Below are 27,406 nucleotides of genomic sequence, written 5' to 3'. Positions count from 1 at the left end.
CACTGGACCGAAATTAAAAATTTCAAGAATTTTCCCATTACCTGGGGGTGAACCCCTATCACCATGCGAAATTTGGTGTTTCTAGCATGTCGGGAAGTACCCGATCAATTCAACGACAGAATAGAGATTTTATATATATAGATAGATTCTCTTTGTAATTGGTAAGATACTACCACTTGGTTTTTTTTAAATTGTTGTACAATAATTAATTTTCGAGGTAATACATCCTCTTTGCAATTGGCGCAGTGAGGATTTCATAAATTGTTTTACAAAATACTATAAAATAATATTTAAATTTTAACTGCACGCCAACAAATTTGTTAGACTAGATGCAGTGATCTTTTCTTCGTACTGGGAATTAATTCAACAACTGCGTGCTGACAAATCGTTAGTCTTTAAAACTCAGCGATTTCATATTCCAGAACGAATCTATTAATTAATAGGAATCGAATTAATTAATAATATTCATTGCGAAAAATATCACCCCACGCTAGGGTTTGAACCTGGAACCTCCTTCATTCCGTGCGGGCGTCTTTATAGCGATTAATTATACATCTGAAATTTAGAACTCTCTGGCGAAGAAAAGATTTCTTGTTATTAAAACTTAAAGTTGAACCTATGGAAAAGATTTCTATTGGTTCGAATATTGTATATACAGGGTATCCCATTTTAATTGCCCACCTCAAATAACTCTTAAGTGATGCAATTTCGTGGAAAATGTTTCAGACAGAAGTTGTTTGACTCTAAGGGGGCCATACAATGATACTATTTGTTTAATCTTGAGTGAACGTGTCAAGGACATGTGAAGGTCAATTTTGTTTTTTTAAACGGCACTCCCTATTTTTCATTGCACATTCTTGTAGCTTATCTCAAGACCTTTTCAAAACACTATAATGAAGTATTTTTCCCTTAAGTACTTTTCGAGTTATGGAGCTTGAAAGTTACAGTACTGCCGGCATTAGCAGTACTCAAGTACTGTATGATCCGGCCAATAAAGGCAAGACCTGAGTATGATCCGTCCAATGAAGGCAAGAGCCGAGTATTATGATCCGGCCAGCTAAGGCAAAGTCGAGAGGTGACTTTGGGTAGTAAGAAACTTGATTGGTGGTCTCTAAGAGTTCAGGAACTGTTCAAAGTGCCCACCATTCTGCTATTGACATAATCTTATTCTTTTTTCAAAATTCCTTACCGTAGAAAGGAGGACATTTTGTGATATACTTCTGCAGGCGTCCCTGAGACGATTTCTCATATCATTCTGTGTTGTTGGGGTCACGATGTTCTTAAGATATCCCCATAAGAAGAAATCTGGTGAAGTAAGGTCAGGTGATTTAGGCGGCCATTGAATTGGACCTCCACGACCAATCTAGCGCTGTGGAAATGATGTATTGAGGTGTTCTCTCACAATAGCAGCATAATATGATGGAGCTCCATCCTGCTGAAAGTATAATTGTTGTCTTACGTTTAGTGGCAAGTCTTCTAACAATAAAGGTAGAATATTTTGCAGAAAATAAAAATACGTGTCACCTGTAACTGTTTGTTCAAAAAAATAAGGACCTATAATATTCCCGTCTACAATACCACACCATACGTTTACAGACCAGCGATTTTGGTGATTCAGTGGGCGTACCCAATGAGGATTTTCCGGTGACCAATAGTGGCAATTATGACGATTAACTTGCGCATTGTTATGAAATGTGGCTTCATCACTGAAAAGGACGAAATTAAAAAAGTTTGGCTCTTATTCAATTTGATGTAACGCCCACTCACAGAATCTCATTCGACGGAACCTGTTATTATCACTTAGTTCCTGCACTTGCATGACGTGATATGGGTAGAACTTGAAAAATTGCAAAACTCTGCGCAGTATTTCGGGATACTCCTACTTCCTGCTCGATTTGTCGTAAGCTAATCTGAGGATTAACATGAACAGCAGCCAGTACAGCCATTGTTCGATCATCTATTCGATTAATATCAGCACGATTCAGTTGAGGTCTCTCACGATGAAAGTTCTTTAGTCGTAATCTTTGTTCGATGCGACAGATCGTTCTGCGGTCAGGATGTCTTCGTTGTGGAAAACGAGCACGGTAAAGTTGTGACGCTCTGGAATAATTGTGTCCACTTTCGCCAAGAACTAGCAAAATATCAACGATTTCATTTAGTGAATAATCTGCCATAGTAGTACCGATTTTTGCGTGACACTTCAATTGTATTTTGAACCAATTTCTCCGAAAAAATTGCACAAGTAATCAGAAAGAGTATGTAGTCAAAGGAGAAGAAACCAAATCGAGTATGATTTCATTCAATTCCAGGTCTTTCACGACTCAATTTCTTTCGTCATAATCGTAGTGCGATACGATAGATCAGTGGTGCCGTCTAAATGCAACTTTCGGCCGTATCACGCGATTCACGCCTGTTGCTTCCCCCCTCCCGCTCGCGCGCCAACAACGCGTCAACAAATGTTCGTAACTAAGGAGCGCGGCACGAGTTGACGCACACGCGCGCGCGTACACACACACACAGAGGTGCAGGGTAGTTTGGAGTCACAAAATACGCACACTGTATGGGGGTGGAAGATTTTTACTTAAATTATAAAATATTATAATTTGGAACGCTGTAACTCACTGAACAATGATCCAATTGCAAAAAGCAAAAAACCGTTGTATTCGTCTCATTGTCGGCTACAAATTCTATTTTGAGAAAAAAATCGAATTCCATTTAAAAAATGGTCGCCATGATAAAATCTCTAAAGTGGCGCCATCTACAATTAAATTGGAAATATCATCATCTTACCCCCTCGAAGCCATACAACTTTTGTCTGAAACATTTTTGTCTACAATCAAAAATAAAAGTTATTTGAAGTAGGCAATTGAGGTATATACTATAAAATGGGGTATATACCCCATTTGTGTGTAATAAAACAGAAAATTGTTGTATCATAGTGTTTGGTTCACAAAATTTCTTAAAAATACCTATGTTTTTCGTCCTGTCACCCTGTTCTACGCCCTTAATCTTCACCTGTTAACTTTCAAGTCTCATAACTCGAAAAGTACTTCATGAAAAAGGACTTAATTATAAGTGTTTTGGAAAGCTCTCGAGGTAAGCTACAACAATATGCAATGAAAAATAGGGGGTCTCATTTAAAAAAACTATGTTGAACTCCATATGACCTTGGCATGTTTACCCAAGGTCAAACCAATGACACCATTTTATGTCCCCCTACGAACCAAACGACTTTTGTCTGAAACGGTTTTCCATACCTTTCATATTTTTCGAAATATTTAGCTGTTAAGATTAAAAAGACCCACCCTGTATATAAAATACAAAATTTCTACACAAAGCAGTAAGTTCCCATTAAAAAACCTTAGAAAGGTGAAAAAACTACGCCAAGTACATAAAAAATTCCAACCTATACGCAACAAAAAGTTTAAAAATATTTATTCTAAAAATCAAAACTAAATATAAAATCAATTATTAACTAGCCAAGTATCTAGAAGCAATTTAGTTTGAGTATTTTCTCTAAATATTTCCCATGCATATTCTCTTATCGCATGACAACATTGAAGTACTTGGCGTGCCCGGGTCGCATTAAAACATACTGTCCTACCTATTATCTGTACTTTACATGTAAATTATTTGTATCGACTAAGTAATGAAAACAGATATTTATAATTAATTTACTAGTCTATAAAACTGTAAATGTGTTTATTTTAATATTTCCAACTAAAAAGATTTGTGAGTCATTATTGAAAATTTAGATACAAGATGCAAGAGAGAGAGAGAGAGAGAGAGACTAGATACAAATCAAGATACTGTACAAATTTATAAGAATTTTATAAGATATTTACAAGAAGATATGTCCAACGCGACCCGGGCACGCCAAGTACTTCAATGCCGTCATGCAATAAGAGAGTATGTATGGGAAATATGTAGAGAAAATACACAACCTGAATTGCTTCTAGATATTTGGCTAGTTAACAATTGATTTTATATTTAGTTTTGATTTTTAGAATAAATATTTTTAAACTTTTTGTTGCGTATAGGTTGGAATTGTTTATGTACTTAGTGTAGTTTTTTCACCTTTGTAAGGTTTTTTAGTGGGTATATTATACAATAACTATTTATATAATTATTGTTTGATTGACTATATGTATATTATACTTTTTATGTTTGTATAAAAATGATATCCCAAAAAATATTAATGAGTATGCTTATTTGAACAACCAGGATTTCACTAATGAAATATAGTAGAGGCACGTGTGTGCGAATATATCAATGAAGGCTGAGATGATGATGATGAAAGCAAAGGAATATCATATTCCTTATTATTATCTAAATTATTATTACTTAAATAATTTAATGCATATAAGAGCGGACAAATAAGCAAATATGTGCTGATGCTAAATAGTTCCAATAATATTATTTAGGTTGTTGAAGATATCTTGTGTAATAATTGTTTTCCGATTGAGTTAATTAGAAAAGTGATCAAGTGTCATGTCAGAGAACTTAAAATGCGGGTTTGTACTAGCTTGGAGACATCCAATCAAAAGGAAAAGAGACAATGTGTCGTTGTTTCCTATTGCGATTTACACAGCTTATTTTTTATAAAACTCTAGTTTTATAAAACACTTTTTGAAGTTTTAAAATCCAATTTAAGTTCATCTTTCTTCATATGTTCTAAAATAAGTTCAGGTATATCTGATTTTATAAAACATACTGTTTGCGCTTACCTCCACCAGAGGGTTGTGTCTGATAGTATATGTCACAAGCTCCGACTGCAGCACGAGGTGTTAGTTACACTCTCCCGAAGGATAGTTGGAAAGGCGGGTCGGGGTTTTCGATTAAGTGCACTCGAGTCTGTTCAAACTTAACACTTTATTTCAACTAGCGTGGACAACGATAACAAATTAATAAACAAAAAATCGCGGAACGGGCATCTTCAGAATACAGCGGTACAGAGATCTTGCGGACCGACGCGACGGTCGTGTCGCTTTTCCGGAGCGGATATCTGGCGCGCGACCGACGGCAATCGTGCGGATATCTTGCGCGCGACCGAAGGCAATCTCGCAGAGGCCAACACAAGAACTTGACAGATATGTAAATTAACAGGTTCTTTTCACGGCACTTGCTGAGTCGAACTCCATGGTACGGGTATGAACAAAGGCTTTCTAGAGACTCAAATTGTGGCTGTAGCAAGCGTGACGGACACGTTCAAACTGAACTCCAACGAGCGAACGACCGAGCAAACAACCTGTCTTGTTCGTGAAAATAAATGTTTCTCACATATTGCTCGATTTCGGCATCGCTTCATCTTTGTCGCTCATACGTGGGAATCAGCTGTTAGGCCGTTGGGTCATCCAGTCGCGGTTCACAAATACGTAAAAACTCGACTACGGAGCACGAAAACATGGTAGTCGGGTGCTAGCTAATCGGCTACTTGTAGAGCAAACGAATTCACCGCAAATGAAATATTTCTTCGGTATTTGATTCGAATCCTAAACACATGCATTACTGAACATTTATTGCAAATTGAGATAAAATATAAGATAATGAAACAAACCATATCCTTTTCTTACTATTATATAGTATATTTTTAATATGAAATTTCTAAAAAGTTCTGTCTATACAGAAACGCACAAATTTAAATATTCTTGAAGGTTCTTCTGCTACCGTGTTTCTAGAGTGCCTACGTCTAGTTTCTAGAGTGTTTCTGCCTACCGCCTGTTTTTCTCTCATAGCAATTTTTTGATATAATTTGCTATTATTAATAATACTTAATAATTCGATGACATATTGGTCCAGGTGATTTTCAGTTCACCTGCGATGTGCCAATAGAACTGATATATAGCCGCCGGAAGTTTGTAATACCTGAAATATGATATATACAATTATATGTAGAAAAACTACACACACACACACACACACAGGGTGATTTAATTAAATGTTAATACACCTATTACCACCTAAACTGTTAAAGATATTGATGCACTTTTTGTTTACATAAACTGAATGAAGTGACTATTATTTTGTCAAATTGCAGCTTTTGTAGAATTTTTATTTGCAGCGATACTGGCTCCAACGATGATTTGTTAAATCTATTACTATTATATCTATTACAGTGTTGTATGTAAGTTTCTTTTTCAGGAGAATATCCGTGGAATAAGCTGTGAAAAAGGGTCTTTGTTTCAGATTTTAGAAAGACCTTAACCTAACCTAACCTAACCTCACAAAGGTGAAAAAAATAATTAATTTTGAATTAAAAATAATGAATTTAAAATAATTAAATTTAAAGGTAAAACTGACGTTTAGGGGAGGCAGCTCCGATGACCTCAACCTTAACATATGTTGTCAAAGTAACCCTCCTGAGTGACCTTCAGAAGGTTTTAGCCGTCGCTCGTTTTTTATTAAAAAGTTATTAACTAACAGGTTTTCGAAAATATAGTAGTTATTTTGAATATAAACGAACAAAAATTATTTAAAGCAGTGAATCATTAATATATAGAATAGTTTTTTTATAAACACAAAGTATTCTTTATTTTAACCAAAAGCACAAAACAGGTAAATACAAATTATTCTCTGCTTTATTCGAAAGTAAAAACTTCTTTACTCGAAATTAAAGACTTTTTCGAAACTACTTTAATCGAAAGTAAAAAAATAAGTTTAATTTTAAAATATTTTAATTGCATTAAAATTTAGATCTAGCATCTCTTCTTTTTAGTTAAACTGCAGAAATTCAACCTAACCTGACTTAACCTAACATAACCTGGTTAGGTTAGGTTAGGTTAAAGCAGAGAATACTTTGTATTTAACTGTTTGGGCGTTCAATATTCAAAATAACTGCTATACTTTCGAAACTTCTTTTGGTAATAACTTTTTAATAAACAACAATCCACGATTGAAACTTAGTGCAGGTTATTCGGGGAGGTGACCTTTGTAATATATGTCAAATTCAAGTCCTTACTTCGTGTGGACAGCTGAAAATTCTTGCAAAATCATTAAACTTCTTTTGTTAATAACTTTTTAATAAACAACGAGCAACAGCTAAAACCTTTTGAAGGTCACTCAGGAGGGTGACCTTGACAACATATGTCAAGGTCAAGGTCATCGGAGTTGCCTCCCCTAAACGTCAGTTTTACCCAAAATCATTTTTAATTCCTAATAAATTAAATAAATCGTTTATGTGTGAACGCACCTTGAGGGACACAATCGCTTTGTTTCTGTGCGTGCGAGCATACGTGAGTCTGAACCAGAATATGGAAAAAAACGGAACGTCACAATTCTAACATATGATTACAATATCTCAGGATAAACGGTACCATTCTTTTTCGGAGTTGTCGCGATCGAAAGCTTGTACCCATATTATATTACAAAAGTGCCGTTAGATTTTTTATTACGGCTTTAGTTCCTGAGACATTTTAATCAATAGTTTGTTTGACATGAAGTTGGCATGAAATTCCGGATAAGCTATTTGGTAGCGCTTGACGTTTATGCAATGAATTTGGCAATGCTCGACGTCTATGTAGTGATGCTCATTACTCAGAACATTGTTTTTTTATGTACTTGGCATCGCGATGTTACCGCGTCGCTTGATGCACAAGAACTTTATCAGTTAACTAAACAGAATAATACGCAAAGAGTTGAACGCCAAAAGAATTGAATTTCCAAGAATTGATTACAACAAAAGAAAAGGTATGGTTCATTAAACTTGAATGCGATCCACTATTCCACTCTACGGTTAGCAAAATACAGTCCGCAACGATTTTCGTCTCTTGCATGCAAGGCAAGAACATCGATTTAAGCCTTTCCTTCGCGGATTTATCTATTAGACACTATCGATAAGACAGGATGAGATTACAAACTTCTTATTTAACATGCAGTATGTCAAAGGTAAAAGATAAATGCGAAGATATAATATGTTTGTTACATTTGAACAAATTGTTGTCGCAAAAATAACGTTGGTAAGATATTTCGCTACGTGCATCACTCAAAGAGTTCATCGCGCTAAAATCTTGCTCGGTGGCAAGCACGTGGCAAAATATTTAGACTTATAAACACTGTTTCTGCAACAATAATTTGTCCAAATGCACTAAACGTTACATTTGTATCTTTGATGTATATATAACACGTGTGTGTGTGTGTGTATTTCAAAACATTTCTTCCTTTGTGTAAAAGCTTGTAAAATGATATTGTACGTGAGAAGAATTGTATTTCTATCTATATGTATATGATACAAAAATATTTTTTATTACATAAACGTAATTATCAAACTTACATTACATAATGTAGCTATTGTCATAGGAAAGAGTTTTCCCGCAGTAAGATGCAATGGTCTTCTAGTTTCCATCAGTATATTCAGAAAATTCTTTGCTTGCTTGGGCTCCAAATTGTACCATTCGTATTGGCAAACAGCATCGTAAATCCCGTCGCACTTGATAAGTAATATTCCAATAAAATAACATTACAATCATGTTAAAGTAAATATTTAGCATGTTAATTTATCACATATGTGAATGACATAATTTGTATTACAAGTACTTATACTTACACTTACATTTTGATAAAGTAAGCCGTAAAACACCATAATGTAGATATTATTGATACTTACCTGAATAACTAAAATTTCTCCTAATACACAATATAGACTCATGTGTCCGAATACAAGGACAAAGGCCATCATAGTGTAAATCAGTCGTGCTATAGAAAGATTGTTACTTTGTGTTACTATCTAAGAAGTGGAAATAAGTAGAGAAAATTAACATTCATAATACATATATAATAAAAAAACATAATCTTGATTTAATGTATTTGATTAGGAAATAAAAAAAAAATACTTGCAGAAACAAATAAAAACCCATAGAAAATAAAAAGTATGCCGAAGTATACTAGCAATCCGAGTAACATCAAATTAAATGTATCGTCAATCACTATAATGGACCTATGAGAAGAAAGAAAATCAGTAGATATATATTTTTTTTTTATTTACCTTATCACTATTTCTTCGCATATAAATTTAATATAACATGCAGTGATATGAAAATGAAGGAAGAATCATGATGACATGTTTAAAAGTATGCAATTATGTTAGTACAATTAACATTAGATTACTAAACATTTTGTCTTTTAAAAGATATAGATTCTGTTATATATTTATAATGATTAAAGAGATATTGCAAGACGTCTCTTTATTATAATTTTGGTATATAATACTATAAACGCACAACTTTTCATTTATTTTTACAAAACTGACATTTACTATTAAACATTTATTATACTCAATGTGTATGATAAATACAGAACCTGAGAAGACGTATGTGATCCTTCACACTGGTTGACAAAGTATCTGCAAAATTACTGTATTTACCCAAATTGCGAATACGTGCTTTGAGATTCTCAAGTTGACCACATACGTGGAAGATCAGCAAACTCATAAAGGTATCCGTGCAGGTATACATTATGCCGGCTAGTATCAAACTAACGGTTTGTAGACCAAACGTTATCTCGTAAAGTGGACTGTTACTTACATCGTATAAATAATATGATTGCAGTAGCAATAATTTGCCTGAGTCCGTTCTGTTCGTTCTGTATCTCATTGAAATACCACAAACGGAAAGCAAGATCATTACAGCACCTGCTTGTATTATTACGAAGCAACTAAATATCGTGAGAATACGCGCAATTCGCGCTTGTTTTATCATGACGTTCCTCTCTTCCGACGTTTTTGGTCTCAACCAATCGTCCTTCATCATGTTTAATAAAGGTAGAATATCTGAAATGAATATATATCGTGGACGAGATTTGAATTGTTCAATTTTGCCTCTATTCTAGGTAAGAAGTGGAACAGCAATAAAATATTTTTCTGCGATTATTCAACTTTTTAATCTCACATTTATCATATACGCGTTACCACATTTTTTTTGCCAAATGATGAACAGTTTTATTACGGCTATTAGAAGCGGTAAGGTGTATTGCAAATTATCGATTGTTGACATTATGTCATCGTAAATCTTCAGCAATGAATGTAGCATTGGAAAAAGGCAGGCCCAGGTCATTATATTTAATATTATGATCACACGTATGTCCGACATTAACTTTTTCTGCTTAGTTTCGTTATTCTCTGGCCAAATGCCGAGGAATGTTAAACAGATTCGATTTATTTCAATGGCCCATTCGTAGTCTGCTTTTATATAAATACTTTTATATATTAATGATTTTATTAAAATCAAGTTATTTCATTCAAAGCGTGTTTTTAATTTGTCTTAAATATGTATTGTTATAACATTTACTAAATCTTAGTAACTATTGCTAAGTAAAAGTAATTCCTAATCACAAAGGATGAAATTGAATGTAAAGTAAATAGAAGAACCCTATAAACTTGTACGGCATTTAATCAAGAAAGAATGAGCACCTCTGTATGCTGAATGCTTGGTAACGTCCATATTGATGTCTACGAAGGGACTGATTATTCCTAACGCCGTTTAGGGGTGCACATGTCGTACATGTTAACAATGCAACACCTACTCAAGGACAGTACAGAAGGGTGATGCTTATAGTGGTTGACCTCACAATTAAAAAACTGATCGCGTGAGATCGAAGACACCGCATTAAAACTTTTGTGGAGCTTGTTTATATAGGGCCGCACATTCCAGATACTCTTTTAATGTTGCATAAATTGTATTTATCTACTGAAATGAAATGTTCCGTACATCTTCATTATTAAGATAATTAAAGTTTAATTGGTAGTAGATATAAGTAAATAAACAATAGAAGTGTTAAAAAAGAATATATTAACAATACGATTTATAAGCAATTTCAATGATTTCAATAAATTTGATTGTCCAATATTTTTTCATTATTAATTTGTTTGAACTTGAGTTGAACAAATCTACGAGAGAAAATTAAATTAAATTACTTCTTTTTCAATATGCATATAAATTTGAACTTTTCTAAAACCGACCCTGTTATGTTGGTGTTATTGATTCGCTACTTTATTGAAGGTATCAGTCATATGAGCATGGAAGTTTTTCAAACTAAAACGCAAACTTTGAAATTTCTACATGTGTTTTGCTTTCCCTTCGTGTTCCAGCAGAGATGTGCAAGCCCACCAAAGAAAATTTAAAATTTATGAAATCATACATGTGTAGTCGCCGTATAGCCGTACTCTGAAGTACACATATATGATCAATTGTCTGTCCTTAGAAGGATAGTATCTGACATATTCTTTCTGTCAATGACTCTATTGTATGAACATTACTTTTCTAAAGATTACTAGTGACACACTTATGATATATATTATACACTTAATATACACTACTCACAAAAATTAGAGGAACACCAAACTTTTCTTAAAAAATAGGCAAACTTCAAGCAGCTGTAACTTTGTTAAAAATGAACGAAATTTAAATTAAAAAAAGGATTTTAAAGCTTGAAACTTCTACTTTCGAACGGTTGCCATGAGTTTAAATTTCTGTGACGTTTGGTAATTTTTACATACAAAAAACTGCGAACTGGACAAAATAAGAAATTTTCTTTTCACTTTGAAGGTCCGTCACGTATCAAAAAAATTCTGCGAAAATTCTCGACTTTTTATTGTAAAATATTGAAGTTTTCCCTACAAAACGCTTTTTTAAAAATTGTTCTACGAGATTTGTTACTGAGTTGTCGCCGATTAAATAAAAATTGGCATTGTTTACTTTGATTGCTCATAACTCCGGTAAAAATCATCGCACAGCAATTTAAAAAACGGATTCTTAAAGCTGAAACTTTGCTCTATTGAACGGTATACTTACCCAATTTTTTTCGAAAACATGTAACCATGCTGAAAATGGATGAATATAACGTAAAAATAAATGATTTTTCACTTTGTCATTTTGACTTTAAAAACAATCGTACAGAATGACAAAACAATTTGTTCTTCACATTTTTTTATACTTTTCAATACCATGAATTTGACAAAAATTTGCCGAATAGCTATAAGATTTTTTTCATGGTGGCCACTGTGGTTTTATGGGACAAAACTAAGAAATTGCTAACTTTCAGTAAGATACATACAATGGAAAATAATGTTAATTAATGTTAAAAAATTGATTTCTAGCGCACTATATTAATCTTTATTAAGTCAGCAATAACAAAGTACACACTTTTCTACCAAAAGTTGAAAAAATTTGTGAACCGCCGGCGTTAGTTTTATCCAAAGCGTACACGTGGAGGTCGCACGGTCGGATTTACGCTTCGTTTTGTATGTGTGTGCGCGCGTGTGTGTGCGTATGTATTATGTGGAGTGTATTAGTGATTAATGCAAGATGGAGTGCTTAACGCTAAAAAGAATTTAATAACGTGTATTTCCGCCTCTATTCAAAATGACTGCTCGCAATCGATTTCGCATATTGATACAACGACGTATTGCTCTTTGCGGGATTCGCTGCCAAGTTCGGCAAAGAACTGTGACAAGCGAAGCCAAATCGACGATGTTGGGATAGTTTTCGCGTACTTAGCGCTCTAACATATCCCAAACATGCTCGATTGGATTCAAATCAGGACTCATTGGCGGATGCAATAATGTATCGATTTGATGGTTTCTCAGAAACTGTTGGGTATAACGAGCAGTGTGCGGTCGTGCGTTGTCATGCACTAGGCGAAACCGTTGACCAATTCGATTTCTAATTGGTAGAACATATGGCTCTAGTATTTCATGAACATATCGTCTAGAAGTTAATCCTGGTGGAGGGATAATTACAAGAGGTGTTCATGAAAATCGAGATATTTCTGCCCATACCATTACAGAACCACCATGAAAAGCTCGAACCGTTCTGTTGTAGTTTTCGGAATAGCGTTCTCCTTGACGTCGCCAAACTCGGGCTCGTCTGTCATTGTCAAAAAGGCAAAATCTAGACTCATCCTTAAACAGTACAGAATTCCATTGCCTAGGTCACCTACTGACTAAAGAATGAGCAGAATGTAATCGTAGGCGACTATGACGATGGGTAAGGTATGGAACTTGCACTGGTCGACGAGCGTGCAATCTCGCTTCTCTCAAACGATTTCTTATCGTTGAAGCCGAGATCGGATGCTATCGACCATAATTAATATCGCCGGCAATTCTACGTGCGCATACAAAGCGATTCTGTGTAACTTGCCGGACGATCATTCGATCTTCCCGAGCGCTTGTTTCACGAGAACGGCCCTGACCCGGCCGTCTGTGGTATGAGCCAGTCTCTCGAAACCGGGAATAAATTCGATTAATGACGGACGGACTTACTCCAAACTGGTTGGTAACGTACCGTTGACTGTGATTCTCCTGTAGGAGAGTCACAATACGAGCACAATCTGTCTCAGATAAATGACGAAAAAAATTGGGCAAGTATACCGTTCAATAGAGCAAAGTTTCAGCTTTAAGAATCCGTTTTTTAAATTGCTGTGCGATGATTTTTACCGGAGTTATGAGCAATCAAAGTAAACAATGCCAATTTTTATTTAATCGGCGATAACTCAGTAACAAAAACTCGTAGAACAATTTTTAAAAAAGCGTTTTGTAGGGAAAACTTCAATATTTTACAATAAAAAGTCGAGAATTTTCGCAGAATTTTTTTTGATACGTGACAGACCTTCAAAGTGAAAAGAAAATTTCTTATTTTGTCCAGTTCGCAGTTTTTTGTATGTAAAAATTACCAAATGTCACAGAAATTTAAATTCATGGCAACCGTTCGAAAGTAGAAGTTTCAAGCTTTAAAATCCTTTTTTTTAAATTTAAATTTCGTTCATTTTTAACAAAGTTACAGCTGCTTGAAGTTTGCCTATTTTTTAAGAAAAGTTTGGTGTTCCTCTAATTTTTGTGAGTAGTGTATTATATCTTAATATATTCAATCTCGCGCATTGCAGAATTAAGCATTTCTTCAGATTTTTAAATTATCATATATAGATTGTTTAAAAGTAAGTTTAAAATACATTATATTCTGAATGCGAATGTATGATAATATTACAACAAAATTACCTTTGTAAAACAAAGGTACAAAAAAGCGTCAAGTATACGCGTTTGAAGAAAGCGTTTAAAGATGAACTCTATAAAACTAATGATATCAACAAATTGTGCCAACTATAAAAATGGGTATTTATGCAAACCAAAAAATCTATTACTTTATTATTACTCTTTGGCCGATATTCATAGTTGATTCTTATTTAACACCGCTTAAGTACAACCATGCAATGGTTGAAACCATCACACGTATTAGCATCTTAAGACATTAATACTTGGCGCTGCTAAATTGAATCAATATGTTAATTACCTTAGTGTTTAAATCCTTATAATCTAAAGATTATAATAATTTTTTTACAATCTAAAGTACATAACAAAATTCGCTGAAACACATAAAATATATGTTACAAATGTAGTTGAAGTTATTCTTATATACTTAATTCTAATGTCACGCACGCACACACATACACATGCACGCACGCACCCACAAGAGAGGAAGAAAGAATAAGACAAATTAACATATTGATTCGGTTTAGCAGTGCCAAGCATTTTGGGGTGTAGTTCCGAAAAGTACTCACCCCCGATTTTTTCGAAACTCAGTAGTCCTACGTATTTTGACACGCTAATTACAAATATCATAGTGAAAATTGGCGACTATTTGATTTTCATGGTGAAAACCATGAAAACCCCATAAAAATTATAGTTTTTTATGCTTATCTCAGTAAATACGGATAATCATGATAAATGTTTTAGACAAAAGTTTTAGATCTCACAGAGATAAACATTTTAGGTTCTATACATTTTCACTGTACGAATAGTAGTTTTCGAGGAAATCGAGTATAAAGACAGTAACAGCGTTGACACTAAAAAAATAAGGCTGTTCTTCGGAAAGGGACAACGCTCCGATTGTGATATACTTTTGTAGATAGCCTCGAGAGGTCATGGTAAGGTCAATGCTCGAACGCTATCTTCGGCTTTTGGGGTGCAGTTCCGAAAACGACTTACCTCCGATTTGGATAAAACTTGGTAAAAACCTTCCTTTATGGTCAAAACGAAAGCCCTTAAAAGGATTTTGTGAGACTAATATGGAAAGATCATGTTTCACCATCAAATACCAAAAACTGGAATTTGACTGTTATATACTCTTATTATTATGTTATATGAAAGAAGTTATGAATTGAGTTAGATTATATGAAAGGAGGGTAATTATTTAAAATAAAAGATGAACAAGACGGACGACCTTAAATAAAAAATCGGGGTTGGGTTGGGTTAGGTTATTTTTAACAGTAGTGGAGCCCCCCGTAGGGGGGGGGGCGAATACACGGTATCCACGCATGTACTTTGCAAGACGAAGAATGACCTTAAATAAAAAATCGGGGTTGGTTGGGTTAGGTTATTTTTAACAGTAGTGGAGCCCCCCGTAGGGGGGGGCGGAACACACGGTACCCACGCATGTACTTTGCAAGACGAAGCAAAGTTCATTCTAATAAGTAAGAGTCAAAATTAGATGTAGAGTAAACATTGCTTTGTAAAATAGCACCCGGTTTGTGAGAGGCGAAGGGACTCACGGTAAAAAAGCACCCCGGTTTTTGTTTTACGGGCCACAATACATTATTCTGTGCAGTTTCAAGAAAAACAGTGAGGAAGAGACTTTCTTTAGTATTATTCTCTTTATACTCGATTTCCTCGAAAACTATTATTCGTACGGTGAAAATGTATAGAACCTAAAATGTTTATCTCTGTGAGATCTAAAACTTTTGTCTAAAACATTTATCATGATTTTTCGTATTTACTGAGATAAGCATAAAAAATTATAATTTTTATGGGTTTTTCATGGTTTTCACCATGAAAATCAAATAGTCGCCAATTATCACTATGATATTCGTAATTAGCGCGTCAAAATACGTAGGAATACTGAGTTTCGAAAAAATCGGGGGTGAGTACTTTTCGGAACTTTATCCAATGTATCTGTATGTAGTATAGATAATAAAGTAATAGATTTTCTGATTTGCATAAATACCCATTTTTATAGTTGGCGCAATTTTTTAATATTATTAATTTTGTAGAGTTCTTTTTCGAATGAAAACCGTTCTTTTTTTCTTCGCGCGCGTATACTTGGCGCTTTTTTGTCCCGTTTGTTAAAAAGGTAATTTTGTTGTGATTTCACACATTTTGAAGTGTGAAATATCTTATTCTTTTTTACAATATATGAGAAGATGAAAGTACTGTCACTCAAGGTCCTTAAAATTATTGTAGAATTATCCAACTGCTATTTTATTAAATTAGGATTTTATTTGGAACAATTATTATGTCGAACGATGATTAAAAACCAAGACGATCAAGATATTCATGATCGAAGCAATGTCGCGAATTGATGAACTCAAGTCTCTACAATGTCTGATAAAAAAACGCGATCGAAATAGGATATGCATCTGCTCCTATGCGCGATGCTATCTAGAAAGACTTTAAATAAAAACTGAAACGATCGAGTTATTCATGATCGCAGCAATGTCGCGAGTTTTACTTCGATTAACCGTTCGCGAAACGTTATCTGTGTATAACATTATTAAGGGCAAACGAAAAATCGAATTGTATGTGAATGTACAAACGACAATTTTCCGATTAATGCCATCTATCTATGAGTAGATTTGATTATTATATTCCTTGCTTAATTACTGCGATTAGCCGTTCGCGAAATTTTATTTGTTTATAACTTTATTATGAAGATATTATTAAGATAGCAATAAATTGTAATTATTGGAAAAAAGATATTGACTGATAAAGACGTTACATAAAGAGAAAAGCGACATATACATAGTATAAGAATTAAAAGATAGTATAAAAGATAGTATAAACGCGTTCGTGCGTGCGTGCGTGTGTGTACGTGCAAGAGACCGGCTGCTGCCGCCATCTATCCATGACAAACGAACTGTACAAACAACGATGGTAATAATGATGATGATAACGACGTTTCTTAAATGTAAATGTAAATTTGCCAAATCAGACTTTGCATCGCAATATCTCTACTCCTACGTCACCTACACGAAAACTGAAAACACTTTTATTATATAATGCAAACCCAAGCTATCCATTGAGCCTACTCTGAAATTGATCCGTTCAGCTGTTATTAAGATCCAATAATCTAAGGGTTTCTGAAATCGCCGCTTCACGAAAAGATACACGGTAGGTCTCGCTTCGCGTACACTTAACGCGAGATACTACCGTGTCTCTTGATATTCTGTACATTGTTATTTTTATATTCTGTAGCATTTCTATATTATTCGACTGCTGACTAACAATGCAACTTTACTAATCGGTATGTACCGAACATATAAAACTTTAACCTTATTAACCTTATTAACTTTAAACTTATTTTTCTAGCGGACACCTCTCAAGGTGTTCAATCAAGTGGCTTTACCTATTATTAGTGGAAGAGTAGTGTTATAACATATATCAATTTCATTCAAATCTTGAGAGGACAATCTTGAGTCTTTCCTTGTTAGTTTTCTGAAAGTTTCTATTAAGGGGGCTGCCTGGTTTGGAGGGTCAAAAAAACAGCTATTTTCATGAATTTTTTGGGGAAAAACAGTTACATGTATCAATTTCATGTTTTACAGATATTTTATTTATATATTGAAGAATATCCATGAATTTTTATATGTAAAAATTATATAAAATAACGGAGATCTTTGTATAGGTAGCAAGCGTGCCTACGTAGATTTTGTTAAATTGCTGACACTGCACAACCAAGACAGGTCGTCTGAAACAAAAAAATCAAATTGATTTGTGCTTAATAATGATAAACTCACACGGTAAACCTATTAAATTTATAAAAAGTTGCGAATTGTTAAAATTATGTTATAAAAAAAGGTTCATTTTCGTACTATCATTTTCCCAATTACATTGTCGAGGAAAATTACATTTTTCAAAAATTTATTATTTTGTTAGGTTTACCTTATGGAGAAAATAGTTATAATTTATATGTCAAAAGCGCAAATCATTGCATTGAGCCGTTTTCTCTCTACACTGTCAGCAAAATTGAAAAATCACGTTTCGAGATAAACGCGTTTAAAGTTTTCAATAAGGATACTTCCATGGTTTTGGTACTTACAACAGGTTTTTTTAACCCATTAACGCCCAACAAGCTCGAATTCTTTGCTTATTTTCCAGCCTCTTTCTCGGAAAGAATCACGAAGCATATTTTTACCAAAACAATGATTCTTACTACTTTTGGGTGTGCTCTTTCGAATTCCGAGATCAAAATTGAGCCTCCGTGCCTCAGAAAAAAATATGGCGTATTAAAAATAAAAAAACACCAAAACATTGAAGACTTTTTCTAAATGTTTTTTCTTGTACAGAAAAAGGGTTGGAATCCACTTCTAAATTCAACTATCGGTGCATAATTGAACTTTAAGGACGAATTGTTTTTGTTTTTCGAAAAATCTCGTGATTGTCCTAAAATGACGTTTATATGAGGAAATTTTCGAAAAATACTGATTTTTTGTAATCTAATAAAGTTCGAAATATCGAGGTTTCTGACACTTGAAACGTTATCAATTGTTGAGCTCATTACCGTAGATCATGTGTCAACTTAATTTGTAACTTCAAAGATGGCAGATCCAAGATGGCCGCCAAAAATTTCAAACATAATCAGTTTTTCTGTTATTACTCGCTTCTGGAACTTCAATCCGGTAGAATTCATACTATTTTGTGTTTTTGACATTGCTGATTACGAATATCAAGTTAGATTTGCAAAATCAGTTTGTTTAAACAAAATTGTTTAAACAATTTACTGCAAAATTGTATTTTTTCTAAACTTTTATGCCAAAATCTTATTCTACAGAAAAAAATACGTCGGCAATATGCTCTAGTTCTCCCAATATATTTTCGATGAAGCTGTAAATTGACGAGAAATAGCGGAGAAAAGAGTGTTCATACTTCCATGTGATACGCCAAGAGATACGTAATGAGAGAGCAGGTTTTACAAGTAATTAAAAAAATGTAACCCGTTTCTTACGTAATTCTTTCCGTAGAATAAGATTTTGGCATAAAAGTTTAGAAAAAATACAATTTTGCAGTAAATTGTTTAAACAAACTGATTTTGCAAATCTAACTTGATATTCGTAATCAGCAATGTCAAAAACACAAAATAGTATGAATTCTACCGGATTGAAGTTCCAGAAGCGAGTAATAACAGAAAAACTGATTATGTTTGAAATTTTTGGCGGCCATCTTGGATCTGCCATCTTTGAAGTTACAAATTAAGTTGACACATGATCTACGGTAATGAGCTCAACAATTGATAACGTTTCAAGTGTCAGAAACCTCGATATTTCGAACTTTATTAGATTACAAAAAATCAGTATTTTTCGAAAATTTCCTCATATAAACGTCATTTTAGGACAATCACGAGATTTTTCGAAAAACAAAAACAATTCGTCCTTAAAGTTCAACTATGCACCGATAGTTGAATTTAGAAGTGGATTCCAACCCTTTTTCTGTACAAGAAAAAACATTTAGAAAAAAAGTCTTCAATGTTTTGGTGTTTTTTTATTTTTATACGCCATATTTTTTTCTGAGGCACGGAGGCTCAGTTTTGATCTCGGAATTCGAAAGAGCACACTCAAAAGTAGTAAGAATCATTGTTTTGGTAAAAATATGCTTCGTGATTCTTTCTGAGACTGAGGCTGGAAAATGAGCAAAGAATTCGAGCTTGTTGGGCGTTAATGGGTTAATCGGCGATTCCTGGACCATAAAAGGGCTCATTCTCTTCAGAAAAATCATTACATTGAACTGACTCGTCCGTTGTGCAGTCCTTATCAGACCGTCCTATACTTTTGAGTTGGTTTCACTGCTCAATATTTTGCTTACTGATGTTGTGAATTTCGTTTCTTGTTCTAAATTGATTCCCTTGGAATTTTCTTTTACACGAACGAGATCGGTGATGAGGAGTATCATGCTTTCCTTTTTGATCACTCATTTTCACTGTATGTCTACACTCTACAAAGATCACACGGAAAGTGGCAGTTGAAGTGGCGAATCTGAATCGAAACCTATGTATATGTACACATAAGGGTGGGGAACCCTTCTTAGAATGTCTGCCAACAATAGCAAACCTTTAAACTTTCAAGTATAAAAGATAGCAGGTATAAAATGCGCAGGCCGGGTTCGAGCGCTTAAAACTTACCTCAGAGCTAGATCGCTCCAACTACTGTAACTTCGACAATTTTCAAGGAATCGCATTGAAAGTTTCAGAAAATATTCTTCATATAATAAAGTTATTATTTCAATAATTAAAACAAAATCGATTTTTTTGACCCTCCAAACCAGGCGGCCCTCTTAAGAGCATATTCCACTCACTGTAAGGATGAAAAAAAGTTATATAAACATGGGTTCGGAAACTCTTCCTTTCCAAGTTATAAGCATTTCTTATTTATTAAGAGAGTCAAATCTTCTTCGCCAGTAAATAGATAATGAAAACAAAGGTTTAAATTGATTAACTGGCAATCGTTTATTGAAACAACGCTACGTTTCGACCGTGATTCCGGTCTTTTTCAAGCGGCTAATCTTACATCGGTTTTAACATATTATTCAAACAACGTGGCAGCGCTGTGTTAAATGCCTAGATTTCTTATTTACTGTACAAGAAGTTATTAGCTGGGACTGTATGGAATTGGAATAAGTCTTTATTTAAGCATTTAAGAGTTAAGATAGTGTTCATCAACATGGCAGGTTATTCTAACATCGAATTGGCAGATATCCACTACGTGTATGGGCGAGCTAATGGAAACTGCAGAGAAGCTCAACGTCTCTATCAACAAATCTATCCTCAAAGACGATGCCCTGCTAAAAATTTTTGTTCGGTCCATCGTCGACTTAGGGAAACGGGATCTTTCTTACCCGGTACAGTTTATCAGAAGTTAATCGAGGACGAAACAGAAACATTCGAACACCTGCAATCGAAGAGCAAGCGATTAGACGAGTTACAGAAAATCCAAGACTTAGCACAAGACAGATCGCATTAGATATGCAAACCGATTCTTCCTCAACTGTGTGGAGGATAATAAACGAAGCTCTTTTGTATCCCTATCACATATGAGTACAAGCTCTCTTACCAGCAGATTATCCATTACGAGTAATTTTTGCTCAGTGGTACTTGTAACAGTGCACTTTTCCAAATTTGAAGTGTCGATATTTTTCGACGAAGCAAATTTTTTCGCAGCTATAATAAATTATCATAATAATCATCTATGGCCATACGAAAATCCGCATGGTATTGAATCTCGGCATCAGCATAAGTTTTCGTGCAATGTATGGGCTGGTATTATTGGAGATTTCCTTGTTGGACCAATTTTTCTCCCCCCTCTCTACACTTAATGGTAACAACTACAGACAATTTTTGGAAACACAACTTCCTATATTATTAGAAGACGTTTCACTACAGATACGCAATCAACTGTGGTTTATGCATGATGGAACTCCAGCATATTTCAGTCGCACTGCTCGAGAGTTCCTGAATAATAATTATATCAATAGATGGATTGGTAGAGGAGGACCCATCGTTTGGCCTGCACGTTCTTCCGCTTTGAACCCTTTGGACTTTTATTTATGGGGACATTTAAGACTCTCGTTTATGATACTCCTGTTGCTACTGTGGAAATACTCCGAAATCGTATTATCGCTTCGTGTGGCAAAATACGAAATATTCTGGAAATTTTTAAAAGTCTTCGAATCCATGCGACGTCGATGCGAGGCATGCATCAATGAGGAAGGAAATCATTTCCAGCAATTTCTGTAATGAAATATTCTTGCAGTTCAAATGTTGTTAAAATCTGTAAGTAAAGTAAATAAGAAATGTTCATAACTTGGAAAGGAAGCGTTTCCGAACCCATGTTTATATGACTTTTTCATTCTTACAGTGAGTGAAATATGCTCTTAAAGTTTGGTCAACTATTTCTGCAGCACTCTGTATAAATGACAAGATATACAAAGTCTTAGATACTTAACATGTTAATATAGATTAATTTTACTATGTCTTCCCTTTTTATTCGAATTCGATCTTTCTCTGCAAAAATCTTATAAATCAAGTAATAATAATTTTTATTATAGCCACGTATCAATGTTGACGATATTGAGATCGATCATGCAACTTTGGAAGAAACAATTCAACAAGTTGAAAGAGATAAAATTGCATGGACAGCAAAGCAAAGTAAATACCGGACCTTGGAAATGTTATCTCAATTAAACGAAGAATATAATAAAATCATAGAAAGGTTTAACTTAATAATCTTATATATTAATATATCTTATATATAGTTATTGTATTATGTGTTAAATATTATTTGTAATATTAATAATATTTTACAATACTTTTTTATATATACATGGTGTCCCATTTTAAAGGGTCCACTCAAATTTCTCACAAACACTGCGTTACATCGAAAAATGTTTCAGATAACAGTTGTTTGGTTCGAAGGGGGACATAAGACGGCATCATTGGTTTGACCTTGAGTGAACGTGTCAACGTCATTTGAAGGTCACCTTTATTTTTTTAAACGGCACGCCTATTTTTCATTGCACATTCTTGTAGCTTACCTTGAGAGCTTTTCCAAACATTATGATAAAGTATTTCTGCCTTAAGTATTTTTCGAGTTATGGAGCTTGAAAGTTACAGTACCGTCAGCATTAGCATTACTTAAGGTGTGGAGGTTGCACGGTTGGATTTACACCACTTGTGTGTTCGGAGGAAGTTCGGAGACTGTTCCAGCCAATGAAGGCAAGACCCGAGTGTGATCCGGCCAATGAAGGTAAGACCCGAGTGTGATCCGGCCAATAAAGGCAAGGGGATTGTCCCGATTGCGCACAGTAATCATTGGACACGAAGAAATTTTCCGGTTCGACACAGTTTCGATCCGACACAACTTCTATCGGACACATACAGTTTCCCTCGGACACAGATTCTATTGGACACATACAGTTTCCATCGGACACAGTTCCGATCGGACACTTCTATCGGACACATTTCCGATCGGATACAGTTCCAATCGGACACAGTTTCCATCGGACACATTCTCTGTCGGACACAGTTTCGATCGGACACAGTTATTACCAAAATATGTTTAATAATTAGTAAATGATTCCGTATGGCTTCGACGGGGTTTGTGTCTTGGACATTCCACGCCAATGGGGGTCCACCACGGGCGGGGAAGTTCCCCTAAAGTTTGTTTATATTTTTTTCGGCGGGGGTGCCTTCGGCGAAGCACCCTCCACCTGCAGTATCTGCCTCACGCAAACATTGTCGAATCAGCGGTACGATTCCAACATGGTTTCAAGGAGGTCTATGTTTTTGACTTTTCACGTCATTGAGTCAATGCAGAATTGTACTGATGACTCGACAGTGTTAGCGTGTTGCGGGTAATGCAGCTGGTGGGTGTATCCGATAGAAACTGTGTCCAATCGGGACTGTGTCCGATGAAAACTGTGTCCGATGGAGAATGTGTCCAATGGAGACTGTATGTGTTCGATCGGAACTGTGTCCGATGGAAACTGTATGTGTCCGAAAGAATCTGTGTCCGATGGAAACTGTATGTTTCCAATAGAATTTGTGTCCTATCGGAACTGTGTCCGATCGCGACTGTGTTCGACGGTATCTGTGTCCGATTGGGACTGTATCCGATCGGAAATGTGTCCGATCGAAAACGTGTCCGATCGGAAAATTTCTTCGTGTCCGATGATTAATGTGCGCAATCGGGACTCACTCTAAGGTAAGACCCGCGTAATCCGGCCAATGAAGGCAAGACCCGAGACCGAAGACCGATACACACACACACACACACACACACAAGAGGTGTAAATCCGACCGTGCAACCTCCATGCGGTATACCTTGAGTAATGCTAATGCCGGCGGTACTGTAACTTTCAAGCTCCATAACTCAAAAAGTGCTTAAGGGAGAAACTTTATTTTAGTAGTTTCAAAAGCTCTCGAGGTAAGCTACAAGAATGTGCAATGAACAATAGGGGGTTCCGTTTACAGAAACAAAGTTGACCTTCACATGACTTTGATACGTTCACTCAAGGTCAAATCAATGACGTCATCTTATGTCCCCCTTCGAACCAAACAACTTTTGTCTAAAACATTTTTCGATTTAACGCAGTGTTTCTGAGAAATTTGAGTGGATTCTTTAAAATGGGACACCCCGTCTATATACAGGGTGTCCCAAAAGTAACGATAGAGATTTTAATGGGAAATACTTGGAACATTTTAAGGCCAATGTTTTAATATGAAAATTCCGAGGCTATAATAGTTTTCAAATGGGAACAGTGTAAAGATCACGAATGGCATATCTAGAATTTTGCGCGCTCAGGGATTGCAAAATAACCAGTAATATAGGTGCTTCCACCTATGTCTTCGAATAATAATTATTGTAAAAATATTCAAGAGTTTCATTAAAAATGCTATTTCTGTTTATCCGTGAAGTGTTTGAAAAGCAATTTAAAATGTTTATATTCAATAGTTTAATATATCGGTATTGATAGTAATGTCAGCTGTCATTGTCACATTTATCTCGTTCCTATGATATGTCTTCGCAATGAACTTAGTCGATAAAAACATTAGTCAATATGCCAGTCTCAATACTCAATACTAAAGAAGACTTCAATTATTCTTACGAAATAATGGCAGACATTGCGAACACTTTGGAGACCTGAGTAAAGTTTGATTTATTTTTCAGAATTAGCTATGTATTTAACCAAAAGAGAATAGATTTTTCGTTGATATTGCTTTAAATTAATTGATTGAAGCCATCCCAAACTTTCCATAATTACCTCGATTGTTCCAAATCTTGCCTTTATTGGCCGCATGATTCCTCGATCCTGCCATCATTGGCCGGATGATTCCTCGATCCTGCCTTCATTGGCCGGATGATTCCTCGATTCTGCCTTCATTGACTGGATCATATCTCCATCTTGCCTTAATTGTCTGGACCTTGGATAATGCTAGTGCCGGCGGTACTGTAACCTTGAAACCTTGTAACTCGAAAAGTACTTAATGAAAAAATACTTATAGTGTTTTGAAAAGCTCTCGAGGTAAACTATAATAATATGCAATAAAAAATTAGGGTTTTAATTTTTCTGGAGATGTGCTGATCGCCTAGCGCTGAGCGCGAGATTTCGGGCTCTCGAGATTCTGAGTAATCTCGAGCGAGAGTGGACAGGAAGGCAAGAAAGAAAGCGAAAACAAGGAATCACTCAGTTTCTTGGAAATAGCGTATATTTAGCTATAGAACCTGGGTCACGGCCGAGAGCTGATGCAGTGTTGGTGTTTACGTCGCATTATCGTGGCCTTCAAATTCTCTGCACTTGGACAGGCGGAAATCTTGCCACGGAGTATCTCTGACTAGAGTCAGGCGGAAATCTTGACGCGAATCGCGTTGATATGCTCTCGGACCGTTCGTTATGAACAATAAAAAAATAAAACAAAATTGATTGTTGCGCAAGTAAGCGATGGAAACGCCCGATGAGAAATCGAAGTGACTTGAGGACTCGTACGTGGAACCGGCTCAACGGCACTTGCGGTCGACCGAACGCGAGAACGAGTGTCTGAATTCAAAAGATGATTTTCGGAGCGATTCTAAAGCACGACTTTTGACTTGACGACTTGACGACTGATCGGATTCTGACCCTATTCTCACAATGAGCGAGCAACACAGCCGCTGTTTGTCTCCGACGCGGACCGAACAAAGACATTCGAACGCCTCTCGATCGACGAGACTTTCCATATATGGAATAGCGGAGCCGTTTGCTAAACGATCTCGTCAAGAGGCAATGAAAATATTTGCTCGTTTCCGTGACAAACATGTTATCCGCGACTCGCTCTCACGAATTTCGATCGAGTGAAATCTTTCTCCGAAATATAATTCGATCAAATAAAATTTACGAAATTATTTGGTCAAGTCTCAAACATAATTTAAAAAATTAGATGTGACCTTCATGTGATCTTCAAACGATCCAAGATCAAACTAATGACACTATCTGATGTCCCCCTCAAAGTCACAAAACTTTGTATGAAACTTTTTTTTCTAAAACTTCGTGATATCGAGATATATTGATCCGAAAGTTAAGTAGAGTGTGACGTGACGTTTTGGCGTCCGTCACAAAGGCGTTGCTCGACCGAGGGGGGACTTTATCGGAGTCGCTCCATCCTCCCGAGGGGGAGCGATCCGCCGCGTTCTTTGCGTTGTACTTTGCCTTTACAGAAAGATTACGAACGGGATTACGTGTAAAGTAGCCGAGTGAGGATACGTGCATCGAGGAGGATGTCAGCCATGGAGAAGCGACGGACACCCGAAGTGGAGTCCAGCGAGACGACCGGAAGCGAGTATCGGGAGCCCGGGAGGAGCCAAGTCCTAGCGGACTCTCAGCAATGCTGGAGCACTGCTCCAAATTACCGCACTCTCGGCCTACCGAGCAGAGGATCTGCTCGCCAGCGTTATCACTGTCTGCAAGCTGTTATTCCCGATTACCGAGGCGGGCCCGCTGGCCAGAGCGGGTGGGGGATCTTTTCCGCCTCGTCCCTGTCGGAGTCTGGCCGCTCTGGCAGGGAACTACTGGTAGTAGTAACGGGAATAGGCAGCGCAAGAAGAATTACAAGGAGCGTCACCCGAGGGGCTGCGGATAAGTCAACGTAGCGGCCTAAGCATGGATCTATCTCCGCCGAATCGATGGATTGCGCAAATCGATGCGCGGACTAATGAGGCCCTCCCGGCGCGCTCCGCGGTCCTTACTGCGAGCCCGGCTAGCGTCTAATACGGAGCGACTCTGAGACCCTTAGACAACTACCACACCTGCAGATCAGGACGACGTGGGACGAGCGCCAACCTGTAAGAACCTCACTCGGCGACTTATTAAATTCCGTTCCCGGCCAAGACGGCACCTCAAGCCTCAGTAGTAATTAACATATCGAGATAATCTGTCGGAGGCGTGTTATCGAGGCCCGTCGGCTCCGGAAAGCGTCTCGCGAAAATAGTATAATCCCGTACACTCCCGGATGTACCGAGCCACCGCAAGGTGTTGCGTACCGGAGTGATTATATTCTCCCTCTCGGGATTCGCCGACTCCAGTCGTTTTGTATCGTGTTATATTGTATCGCGTGCCTTGTATGGCGTAATGTTCAGTATCATATGAAATGTTCGTTTCGTTTCGTTTCCGGGTCTTGCGTACGACCGTGCTTCGGAAGGTCATGTCAGTTGCGGTAACGCGGTCATAGCGTTTCATCCTTTCGGGCCCGGTAATTTTGCGGTAATTATCGTTTGCGTGGAGTAACGCTCCAGTATCGTTTCGTAGCGCTCGCGTGGAATAACGCTCTTGTCTCGTTGCGTGAAGTACCGCTCGCGTATCGGCAAGATTATCGTTTTCCGTCTCGTAGCGTGGAGTCCGCTCCCG

The 27,406-nt window shown here is 36.3% G+C and overlaps 2 protein-coding genes across 3 annotated transcripts; both read right to left on the bottom strand.

Moving 5' to 3' along the window:
* Positions 1 to 5,503: 5,503 nt before the first annotated feature.
* Positions 5,504 to 8,794, bottom strand: LOC105275920 (putative odorant receptor 83c). 2 transcript variants are annotated; one of them, XR_003406880.1, is made up of 4 exons: positions 8,603 to 8,794; positions 8,270 to 8,425; positions 5,961 to 6,161; positions 5,504 to 5,865 (listed from the first exon to the last, which is right to left on the bottom strand). XR_003406880.1 is itself a non-coding variant. In XM_026971716.1 (3 exons), exons 1-3 carry the CDS (start codon positions 8,672 to 8,674, stop codon positions 5,812 to 5,814), a joined length of 282 nt encoding a protein of 93 aa, XP_026827517.1. In that variant the 5' UTR covers positions 8,675 to 8,794; the 3' UTR covers positions 5,504 to 5,811. The 2 variants fall into 2 exon arrangements, 1 of the variants encoding a protein (XP_026827517.1); XM_026971716.1 differs by lacking the exon at positions 5,961 to 6,161.
* A 407-nt stretch (positions 8,795 to 9,201) lies between these two features.
* Positions 9,202 to 10,167, bottom strand: LOC113561405. The gene is made up of 2 exons (XM_026971714.1): positions 9,902 to 10,167; positions 9,202 to 9,763 (listed from the first exon to the last, which is right to left on the bottom strand). Exons 1-2 carry the CDS (start codon positions 10,080 to 10,082, stop codon positions 9,270 to 9,272), a joined length of 675 nt encoding a protein of 224 aa, XP_026827515.1. The 5' UTR covers positions 10,083 to 10,167; the 3' UTR covers positions 9,202 to 9,269.
* Positions 10,168 to 27,406: the final 17,239 nt, after the last annotated feature.

Source organism: Ooceraea biroi, chromosome 8 (genome assembly GCF_003672135.1).
Source record: "Ooceraea biroi isolate clonal line C1 chromosome 8, Obir_v5.4, whole genome shotgun sequence".
NCBI classification, from domain to species: Eukaryota; Metazoa; Arthropoda; class Insecta; order Hymenoptera; family Formicidae; genus Ooceraea; species Ooceraea biroi.
Note: the sequence above shows the minus strand (reverse complement) of the source record. Positions and strands in the feature narration are given on the sequence as shown.